Source organism: Theropithecus gelada, chromosome 18, assembly GCF_003255815.1.
Source record: "Theropithecus gelada isolate Dixy chromosome 18, Tgel_1.0, whole genome shotgun sequence".
Classification (NCBI taxonomy): domain Eukaryota; kingdom Metazoa; phylum Chordata; class Mammalia; order Primates; family Cercopithecidae; genus Theropithecus; species Theropithecus gelada.
Window position 1 is genome coordinate 25768044 of NC_037686.1, and position 12233 is coordinate 25780276.

Below are 12233 nucleotides of genomic sequence, written 5' to 3' on the forward strand. Positions count from 1 at the left end.
GAGGGTTAGTGGATCAGCTATAGGCTGTGCCAGTCTCAAGCTGGTTTTAAGGATGTGGTTGGAGCTCATCATCTCCCTCCTTTGATACTCATTTCTGATTTTCTCACTCTTAGCACTTCTAGAAGTGACCCCAACCACCATCCCTGAGGAGTTTGAGCCATTGGTTGTCTTGCCCTGTCAGGATGTCAATCACCAGGCACGAATAACACCAAGAGATGTCCCAGGGAATCCCCGGCATTCCCAACACCCTTCTGTTCATCCCTTCCCTGTTGCAGCAGTCTTATCTCCTCATGATGGTTAGGGCTGATTGATTATCCTATCTCCTTTCTTTGCCTACTGGTCCAAGAGCATGAGTAATACAAAGTAACCAGACAAAGCTTTGGCTACAATGGGGCCCTTACATTATCCACTAGTGCAGTGGTTCTCAACTAGGGATGATTTTGCCTCACGGGACATTTGGCAGTGTTTGGAGATGTTTTTTGTTGTTACATCTGATGGGGAATTGCTCCTGGGATCTACTGGGTAGAGTCCAGGGATGGTGCCAAACATCCGACATTACACAGGACATGCCCCCACTAAAAAGAATTATCTAGTCCCAAATGACAACAGTGCCAATCTTGAGAAACCCTGCTGTAATGGAAGTGATTCCCTGCTGGGAACCTGGACTTCTAATCCCACAGAGGCTAGAGCTATGGGGACAGAATGCATACAGTCTGCAAGTAGTTGTTTGGGAATGATAGTGCAAAGGTTTTTTCATTCTATCCCTTAGTTCCCAGATCCATGTATTCTAGCCATTGGGAACATAGCACCAAACAGCATCCATTTGGTTGAGTGCATAAACCACACTGCAGAGGATAGTGTCCGAGAGTTGTCCAGTCAAAGGATGGGGAAGCTGAGACATTTATTCATTTATATATCAGAGCTTTGATAAACCTGTGAGGTAGGACATTGACATGGTGATGTAACTGTACATCAGTCATGCTGAACCCAGGTGGGTGAAAAGGGCGTACAAGGACCAAAAGTATCTGTTCTATGTAGAATATATTCAGAATATAAATACAGGGTATTTTTCTTTATTGCCAGTGAATTTCCAGTACCCATACATGTGCCCTGCACAGAGGTTCATATGAGTGGCTTAACAAGTTTCTGTTGAATAAGATGAAATAATTGAGCATGAATAAACAATAAATCAATGAATAAATGAAATGTTGCCTGAAAATTTTCAAGTGTAGTGAATATTTTAGTGTAGTTACCAGTGCCATCTTAAATGAAGACCCTCACGGTCTCGAATCTGTGGCCTCCCTGTAGATGTCACAGCGTCAACAATCAGCGTATCTTGCATTTGTTCTCAGTGTCTCTCTTTGCTGGCTTTGATTAGCTATTATCCACCTTCAGATAATACACTTGCTTTTTATGTTCAATATTCTCCTTTGCTCCTGAATGATGATTCCGCTGAAACATTCATGAAGGCATTATTTGAGTTAAATTTTAAAAGAGTGATAATATTTCAATAGGTGAAAACGGAGTGTAGAGAAGATCAAAAACAAATACAAAAATGAGGATAAGAAATCTCTAAATGTGTTTTCAGGTAATTATAATCAGTGCTTGGGATATATGGATTCTATATGTGGAAGTAAGAGGAAATCTTTGAAGATCTAGTTGGGTTTACAGTTTACCAGGCCTTTTAGTACCAGATGAAAGCATCTTCACACCTTCATAAATGCCCCAGTTACTGATAGTTATGTTATGTTCTGCTTCTACAGTAATGCTCATGCTCGTTGACAGTATACCTTGTGCTTTTATCTCTAACCATTCTGTCCAGATTCTCTTAGACTCTCATGAGGCTACATCAGGTTCTCCCTACACTCTCATATCCACATACATATATTCTCCGAGCTTTTACATTTTGAACTTCTTAATTCTCACTCACCTAATGCTTGACATTGTTTAACTTGTTATGTGTTTTAAATTCACTCACCAACTACATAAGAAGCCAGCCAAGGATAACACTAATTATTTCTGTCTCCTACACATCAGCAAGCAGAATGCATACATCTAATCTCCTAGTATTCATCCCAGGAGACCAATCTTTTGTTGGGTCGCTTTCCTCTCTCCCTCCTACCCTGCACATGCTCTCACTGGAGCTCCTGCTTGCTCTCCCTTCTCCTTTCTCTGTCTCCTTCTCCCCTCCTCCCCCTCACACATACACCAGCCAGCACCACTCAATTTTTGATTCTTTCCTGCATACTTTTGCTTTGAGTTATTCCTGATGGAACCTTGTTTTTGTCGGCTTATTTTCCTAGATGGGAAGTGATGGAATTTTACGCCTCAGTACTTCAGCTCTAAATAATGAATTCTTTGCATATGCAGCACAAGGGTGGAAACAGCGACTGGCAGAAGGTAAATTTGTATTTTCTATTATTATGTGACCTATTGGAGTACACATACTGTACTGAGCTTTGTACCTTTCTCTGATTTCCCAGTCTTTTTCCCCCTACAGTACACTTTAATTTAGTAAAAACTCATATCCCTTTCCAAATGAGTTCACGAATTCTTTTGTTATACTTGACATTATTGATGTCAGATATTTCTGAAGAAAGCATAATTTTATCTTGAACATCGTAAAATTTTTGATGCAGCAACATTTTCTTGGGGATGGTAATTTTAATGACACTGTTTGATGTGTTATGCATTCTCTTAAGCATCCTGGCACCTAAAGAAAATTCACTGAATGATCTCTTCCCCGGATGTTCCTGCTTCACCTTATTCTTGCTTTTAGTCACCAAGTTTCTTGAAAGACTAAAAAGTGCCCAATGCTACTATATTTTTCCTCTTTACACACTCACACTGTTATAGTCAGGGTGGGCCTACTCTATATAAATGAAATATTCGTCCTAGAGAAGAATACTAGCCAGGCGTGGTGGCTTATGCCTATTATCCCAGGACTCTGGGAGGCCTTGGCAGGCAGATCGCTTGAGCTCAGGAGTGAAGACCAGCCTGAGCAACATGGTGAAGCTCCATCTCTACAAAAAATACAAAAATCAGCCGGGCATGGTGGTGCATACCTATAGTCTCAGCAACTCAAGAGTCTACAGTGGATGGATCACTTAGGCTCAGGAGGTGGAGGCTGCAGTGATTGACCTACTGATCATGCTACTGCACTCCAGCCAAAGCAACAGAGTGACACCCTGTCTCAAAAAAAAAAAAAAAAAAATTACTAATGGCAAATTCCAATTTACTCTTCTCAGTCCTTACATTTCAGGTTCCTTCACCAATATCTCATTTGTTTTTTCACCCCATCTGACTTGAAACCATCTACTTTAGATTTTAAAAACAGAATTTAAATTATTTTTCTGGGGCTGCATTTCTGCCAGCCCTTGCTCAGCTTTCATCATGATCTCCTATTCTTCCATCTGATGCCTCCAACATTTTCTTTTCTAATCATAGTATTCCCTAAGCTGCCTCATTCACCACCTTGGTTTTAGCTATTGCGAGCATGCCAAGAATTTTCAAATCTGGCCTTCACCCCCTTACCTAATCCCCCCCACTCCTTCCCCAGTGTTTTATTTTCAAGTGCTTAGCAGATCTCATTAGCTGATAACAGGCAGTTTAAACCAAAATGCCCAATATTAAATTCACTAGCTTCTCTTCCCTCTCTACTCCTTCTTCTGTTTCCTCTATTTCTATAATGTCACAACTGTCCTCATAGTTCCTCAGTTTGAAACATTACCGATGTCTTTGATCCTCTTCCTTTTCTCCATGCCTATCTGGTCATGAACTGTTACTTGATTGTACTTAATTCCTCTTCAACATTCCTGCTGCTACTGGCCCAACGGTATCTCCACCTCTCCTGTGTGCTATTCAGTAGCCCTATAGCTGCAGTCCTCCAGTTCTTCACTCTGTTGTCAGACCTGTTTTTCTAGACAGCTTATTTGGCCATGTTCCTTCTACACTGAATGCCACCAGAACCTCCCCCTGTCTCTCATAAAAAAGTGAAGAACATTCTTTAGAACATCTATTGGGTAACTGACCTCAGCTTTTATTTCCCATTTTATTTCTTCATATGTTTTACTCACAATTGGCCACTCAAAAGATCATAAATATATGGATTCGTACCTCTGGCCTTGTGATTTAATTACTTTATAAAAGCCTGAGTAACCTTCAAAATTTAACTCAAGAATCAGCTCCTATATGTGGTCCTCCTTAATCAACGTAGGCAGAATTAAGCGCTTTACTTTCTATATTTCACTACATTTATTATTATGGCCTATACAGGGCTTTATACATTATAGTATAGTCTATTTCCAGCAGACTGATTTCCTTAAGGACGGTGAATATACTCTCTTTTATTTGTAGCCCCTAGCATGTAATACATTTGCTAAATTCTTTAACGTTCTTCTAAAGCATTTAGCTTTAGCATTTTTATGAACATCTTGAGTGATATTCATAAAAAGGGAAGCTGTAGAAATGTTATCATTATTTGTCCTAGTGCTTTTCAAGATCCATGAAAGTTTACTCAGATGAATTATATGTTTTCTTTATTAATTGGCAAAAGATGTGACCACATTTACTCAATACATTAGCATTTTCTTTTTAGGAGAGTTTACCCCAGAAATGCAATTGCGGATAAGGCAAGAAATTGAGAAGGAAAAGAAAACAGAACCTTGGAAAGAAAAATTCTTTGAGAGGTTTTATGGAGAAAAGTAAGTACTAGAGTATTTTTTCTCATTTCTCTGAGAAGGGAATGAAAATGTAATTCTCTGCTTCACATAGCACACTCATATGCTGTAAAACTTAATAAACCTGTGATAAAAGGCAATAGTCCCTCAGTGTAAGAAATTGCAGATGAAATTATAGTGGTATATCAGCACTTAAATTTTTAAAAAAGGCATTTTCAAGGGTTTATAACTTGTTCATGAAATTTTATTTTGGTCTGAAAGTAGCACGTGAAATCTTAAAGAAGTCACTTTTGAATTTCTTAACAGATTTGAGTAAAATTCTCCTGTTTTCAAGTATGTTCATGGATTAATGCTTTATAGATAAGTAATTTTAGGCACGTGTTTAATTCTCACATTTTTCTAAAAATATTGACTGTGCCTAATGCATTTTAATCTTTGTTTAGTCCTTGTTTTGGGGAGAGCCTGAGATATTATCTTTTGCTTTATCTTCCTCTTCAAATGTAATCTGTCTTTAATTTATGTGTGTGTGTGAGCTTCTTTTTTAAGTAACACGAGCCTTTACATCATAGTGTGGTAGCAGATGAACTAACCCTGAGAGCAGTTTCACCTTTGCCTCATGTTTAGCAGAGACACATTCTGCTTTGGCAATATTAGTGTCTTAGAAAATCAGATCCCTAAAAAAGGAGGGGTTTAAGAACTTACTATTGACGGTCACTTCAGATCCCCCTTAGAGGAACTTACGCTCCACCTCCCACATACAAATCAATGCTTGAAAGTTGTTATTTTGTGTAAAGGACACAGGTGGTTGCAGGTAACAAGACCTATGTCATGTGATCTCATTTCACACAATTACACCTGTAAATGGGGGAAAGACAGACATGCCAGAAGGAGTCTCACGTGAGAGCTCTTCATGTAATGAAATTAGATACTTAACAGACCACTTGGAGTAGGGTGCTCAGAGTATGCTGGCCTTCATGAATTGTCCTAAATGGCACTCCGTAGTCCTCTTGAGTAGGAAGGCCTGTTTTTAATTGCTGTGCCAGGATTTCTGTGTGTGTGTGTGTGTGTATTTATTTATATACTATATATGTATATATTTTTATATATACATATATATACACACATATATATTAAGCAAAACCAAATAAAGATAATTAATGTCTTTTCTCAAACATTAAAAATGTGACAAGCTAGTTATATGTCTTCACATGAAGTCATCAGCAATATCACTCAAGCCTGGCTAAATCAAAATCTAGGAGTTGTGCCCAGGAGTCTGTGTTTAGAAGCTTGCCAGGAGTCATGCTGTTGCCCAGCAGGATTAAGAACCCTGGAGGATAAGATTAAAGACCACTTAGGAGCCTTCTTCCCTCTCCTTTTGCCTGTGAAAGAAAATGCTGGGAGCGCTCTTTTTAGTAATGGCAGAAGCCTAACTGAGATAGTACCTCCAAAGCATTGGTTCTTAATTTTTAGTGATAGATCCATTCTTTTATTAAATTAATGTATTTATCTAACATCTCCTCTGTGCCAGACACTCTCCTGGATGCCAGGGATGCAGTTGTTTGTAGGACTACCTAAGCTCTACTCCCAGAGAACCTCAGTTCAAGGGACTTACATTACAGAGAACTTTCTTTCATGTAACAAATAATCATTGAGTATACACTGGCTCTGATATGCTTCTAAGAGCTTTGCAAATGTTTCACTTAATCCTCCCAACAATTTCATAAGATGGATACCATTATTCATAATTTTTTTTAATTAGGAAGCTGAGGGAAAGTGAAGCTAAGTAATTTTCCCAGGTTTATAACAGTGAGGTTAAGTAACTTGCTTGGGGTCTTAATCCTGCAAATCCTTCTCAGAAAAATTCACGCACAGGCATATTTTTTGCATGAAATTTAGAGGCTTTCCAGATTCCCTTAGATATCAGATCTAGGGCCCCTTCCCTAGAAGGTGACAGCTATGATATTGTTAATAAACATTAACAATTAAGCTCTTGCCGTCATTAAGCTCTGAATACAAAACATACTTCTACTTAGCCTTTTTTTTTTTTTTTTTTTGCTGTAGTTTATCAGTAGCTTTTGTCCTCTCACATCACTGGACTTGTCTCTTGATCTTTTCTGTCTTTCATTACATATTGCATGCAGATATATTCTGAATATTTCATTGACTGCCCTTCTCATTTTGTTGCTCCCAGGTTACCTTTATTCTCCTACCACCAGACAGTTTGTAGTTGACTGACACCATGTGCCTTTTCATTGCTCTAAGTTTTTTTTTCAAAAATGTGTCTAAACATTTATACTAGTGTCCAGTTAAGATCTGTCTTAGTTTTCAATTTTTTTAGGTATTTATTATGATTCTCACTTGCCTAATTTCTTTATAATATAGTATTATTCTATATTTGTTTTACATCATTTGTATAAATGCTAAGTATTACAGGGCTTGGCTTGTGAATTTGTGTCTAGATTTCTGGAGGCCAGGGTTTTCCTTTGCGTAGTATGAGGAACTGTGAATATCTTCCTCCTCCTATGCCTTATGCAATCTTAAATCTGTTTTTCTGTGAAAATAAGAAAATGTTGACATGGGCATATTTTATACGGTGCTGTTGTGTATATAAACTTACCTATCTGCATGTTTAATAATAATATTAACCACCTAGCAGAAATTTGGCTGCCAGTGGATAGATTTCTGTATGTTACGTACTTATTCTAGTATCAATGGTACCTCTGCTTGACCTAGTCCCAGGGAACCTTATTTCTTGAAGATTATTCTGCTTTAAATTTATCCGTAATGTTGTTTTTCTGATCTTCTCAGTATATAGTATAGTTATAAATTGTAGCTTAGTTTGAATTCATCTTAGAGAACATTGAAAGGAAAGAGAATATTTATGAAGGCAGTATTTTCTACCTTTTCAGAGATTTCTGAATTTAAATAAAGAAGGCAATGGCCAAATACCCAAAAACTGTATTCAACGTTATTTCTCTTTCACATTGAGGATTTTTAAAAAGCAAAGGTTAAAGTGGTTTTCACTGAGGTGTTGTTTGCATCAATGTTACTATGACTATATTTCTTCACTTAAATGTGCTTTTTCCTCTGGAAATGTTCTCTCTCCTGCTTATCTTACTCATTGCCTGTACCCCAATTTAACTTCATTTAGAGCAGCATGTTTCTCTACCATCTGATGCTGACAATGTAAATTATATGACAGAAAACAGTGATTTACAGTACCCTTGACTGTAACTCTGTTTAGATTTGCCTTAAGACCTGAACATTATGCTCAATTATTTCTTGATTTTTCGGTACCTGTCATGTATGGAATATCTTCACAGTAAGAGATCTGCATGAAAGAATTTAAAAGTCTTGCTTCACACAAATGTAAGCTGATAGAATAACTTTGATAACCCCAAATATGTTCTGTTATTCTTTAATGAAATGTCCATGTTGTCTTAGGTTAGACAGTTAGATGCCAAAATAAGGTGATTGAGTAATACTTCTTAGATTAGTTTAAGAAAACCAATGTTTGGAACTCATTTCAATTTCAGAATTTGATGAATTTCATTCATCTTCCATTGATCTTAATTTCTTGGTTCTCTTGTATCCTCCAAAAACTATATAATTTCTTATTATAAGAGCATCTTTCTACTTCTGTATTTGAAAAATATATATCCTATATGTTATTTTGCTTTTCTGCTCATATTTTCTAATACTTTGTTGTGTGTAATTTTCTTATTCCTTTATTAACACTTGGTAAGGCTCATTTCTCCTTATTTTACAAAATAAAAATCTGGACTGTTCTTAACCAGAAGTAGAATTTTAGTTGAGATTATAAAAGCAGCAAAGAAGTATCATCATTATAAACTGGTTTACATAAATTAAGCATGTTAGTGATTATAAATATTTTCTAATACTTTGTTGTATGTAATTTTCTTATTCCTTTACTGACACTTGATAAGGTTCATATCTTCTTGCTTTACAAAATAAAAATCTAGACTGCTCTTAACCAGAAGCAGAGTATTAGTTGAGATTATAAAAGCAGCAAAGAAGCATCATCATTATAAACTGGTTTACATAAATTAAGCATGTTAGTGATTATAAATGTAATTTGATGCACTTACTTCTATTGAATACTGCATTCCTGAGAGATCCCAGTTGTACCTTTCATGTTTTGTGGTTGAGCAATAATTTCTTATCTCTAATTTCTGTACAGGCTGGGCATGTCAAGAGAGGAATCTGTGAAGCTCACTACTGGACCAAACAATGCCGGAGCTCAGAGTAGTTCTTCATGTGGGACTTCTGGCCTTCCAGTTTCTGCACAGACACCCTTGGCAGAACAACAGTCAAAAAGCATGAAAAGCCCAGCTTCTCCAGAGCCCAGTTTCTGTGCTACTCTTTGCCCTATGGTAGAAATTCCAGCTAAAGATATAATGGCAGAATCGGAGTCAGAGGATATCTTGATCCCTGAAGAATCTGTAATTCAGGAGGAAATTACAGAAGAGGTAGAGACTAGTATCTGTGAATGCCAGGATGAAAATCATAAGACAATACCTGAATTTTCTGAGGAGTCTGAAAGTCCAACCAATTCTCATGAAGAACCCCAAACAGCACCTCCTGAAGATAACTTGGAGTCCTGTGTTATGATGAATGATGTTTTAGAAACTTTGCCTCATATTGAAATTAAGATAGAAGAGAAGTCAGAATCGCCCCAGGAAGAAATGACAGTTGTTATCGATCAGTTAGAAGTCTGTGATTCTCTTGTTCCTTCCACTTCATCTGTGACTCATGTCAGTGACACGGAACGTAAGGAGTCAGAAACTGCGATAGAGACCAGTACCCCCAAAATAAAAACAGGGTCATCTTCTCTAGAAGGCCGGTTTCCAAATGAAGGAATTTCTGTAGATATGGAGCTACAGAGTGACCCTGAAGAACAGCTTTCAGAAAATGCCTGCATCTCTGAAACGTCCTTTTCTTCGGAGAGCCCTGAGGGAGCCTGTACCAGCCTGCCTTCCCCAGGAGGGGAAACACAGTCCACATCAGAAGAATCATGTACTCCAGCCTCCCTTGAGACAACATTTTGTTCTGAGGTGTCTAGCACTGAAAATACAGACAAATACAACCAGAGAAATTCCACTGATGAAAACCTTCATGCATCTTTGATGTCAGAAATCTCTCCAATATCCACTTCACCTGAACTATCAGAAGCATCTCTTATGTCCAATTTACCATTAACATCTGAAGCATCACCAATATCCAACTTACCTTTAACATCAGAAACCTCACCGATGTCCGACTTACCTTTAACATCAGAAACTTCTTCAGTGTCTTCCATGCTTCTCACCTCTGAGACCACTTTTGTATCCAGTTTGCCACTTCCTTCAGAAGCGTCTCCAATTTCTAACTCTTCCATAAATGAGAGAATGGCACATCAGCAAAGAAAGTCACCTTCTGTATCTGAAGAGCCGCTCTCCCCACAGAAAGATGAGTCTTCCGCCGCTGCCAAACCTGTGGGAGAGAACCTTACCTCACAGCAGAAGAATCTATCTAATACTCCCGAACCCATCATAATGAGTTCTTCTTCCATTACTCCTGAAGCATTTCCGTCTGAAGATTTGCACAATAAAACCCTGAGTCAGCAAACTTGTAAATCCCATGTTGACACTGAGAAGCCCTACCCTGCTTCGATTCCAGAACTGGCTTCTGCGGAAATGATAAAAGTTAAAAATCATAGCGTCCTGCAAAGAACAGAAAAAAAAGTGTTATCTTCACCATTGGAATTATCTGTCTTTTCTGAAGAGACAGAGAATAAGGGAAATGAGCTTCCATCTGCTAAATTACAGGACAAGCAGTATATCTCATCAGTGGATAAGACTTCATTTTCAGAAGGCTCTAGAAATAAGACACATAAGCAAGGGAGTACACAGAGTCGGTTAGAAACCTCACATACTTCCAAGTCCTCAGAGCCCTCCAAGTCACCTGATGGGATGAGAAATGAAAGTAGAGATTCAGAGATCTCAAAGAGGAAAACTGCAGAGCAGCACAGCTTTGGAATCTGTAAGGAAAAGAGAGCTAGGATAGAAGATGATCAGTCAACCCGGAACATGTCATCTAGCAGCCCATCTGAGAAAGAACAGCCTCCAAGAGAGGAACCAAGGGTTCCCCCTCTCAAGGTATGGTGTTAAACAAAAGACAATTCCGTAGATAGGCTTTTCCTATTTAGAAGCCTAATTTTTCAAGAATAATTAGATTTTCTTCCTTCTAGGTTTTATGCAGCAATTTATAATATCATCCTCTAATAGTAAATGATCTTCTTTATGACCTTGTGTTGAATTCATAAAAGCAGTTTAGATACATGCATATGTTTAGACCCAGCATTAAAGAAAAGCGAATTAAAGAAAGAGAATAGGGCTGGAAATGTCTCCAGGCCACTGAGGCCCCTGGGTTTATGGGGATTTCCCGGTGTAGGGCAGAGACCTGTGTGAACCTGGGAACATGTGAAAGATAACGTAGCGTCCTATGAGCGTTCTTGAGAGAACTTACGGCATAAACCCAGTGTAATTTTTTTTTGAGTTTCTACCCTCTGTCATTTATACTGACTTGATGCTTTTATCTAAGTGCATTTATACTGTTGTACTGTAAAGTGGATTATTCCATCATAGCATTGGTCTAGAATTATAAACATCTCAAGCTTCTTGAATAAAAAAATATGCTCTATCTGTAGATATAAAATCTATGAAATTTTCATTTTATATATGACTCGTGTTCTCCACAGGCTGACTTTAAAAGTATGGTTGTACTTACTCTTTTTAATAAAGCAATCTCTAGTAAGCAAGATTCTAGAGGTGTAAAAGATGAGCATTAAGTTCAATTAAAAACTCACTATGCATTTTAATTTCTGAAGCAATAGAAATAATAATAGCAACTTTTCATAGGAGATATTTTTAAACATGCCAGTCTGTCAAAAGCTAATTTTCAAAGTCATATGGACTTTATGTAAAGATAGATAGATAGATAGATAGATAGATAGATAGATAGATAGATAACAACACGAGGGAAATTTGTAGTCATGGAAATGTTCTGTATCTTAATTGTATCAATGTCAGTGTCCTGGTTGTGATATGTCAGAATCTTGCCAGATGTTACCATCTTGCCATATTATTGAGCACATAGTTAATAAATTAAGCACTGTGAAGAAAAGGTAAATACTACAAGAATATTTGATGTTTGGTATTAAGAGCTCTTGCTTAAGGATATTTAAGTTTAATTATTTAAAATATGTTTAATTTTTTACACTAGGAAAAATATTAAAAGAGCAAATTGAATCTTCTCCCCAAAATTATCCTTTCTTTTCTTGGCCTTTGGAATAGAAGAGAGACTTCACAAGCAGTTTGAAAATGAGAAACAAATGGGTGCAGCACACCAACATGGCACAAGTATACATATGTAACACACCTGCACGTTGTGCACATGTACCCTAGAACTTAAAGTATAATTTAAAAAAAAAAAAGGAAAATGAGAAACAAGATAGCTCAGGATGACAATTTCATCTATCAAAATTCCAAAGCA

The 12233-nt window shown here is 37.4% G+C and overlaps 1 protein-coding gene across 1 annotated transcript in view; it reads left to right on the forward strand.

Moving 5' to 3' along the window:
* Positions 1-12233, forward strand: part of ASXL3 (ASXL transcriptional regulator 3) — a 174499-nt gene that overhangs the window by 152690 nt on the left and 9576 nt on the right. The window contains exons 9-11 of the mRNA XM_025365211.1: positions 2304-2400; positions 4598-4703; positions 8881-10837. Of these exons, the coding sequence (XP_025220996.1) occupies positions 2304-2400; positions 4598-4703; positions 8881-10837 (2160 nt within the window). The remainder of the gene's footprint in view (positions 1-2303; positions 2401-4597; positions 4704-8880; positions 10838-12233) is intronic.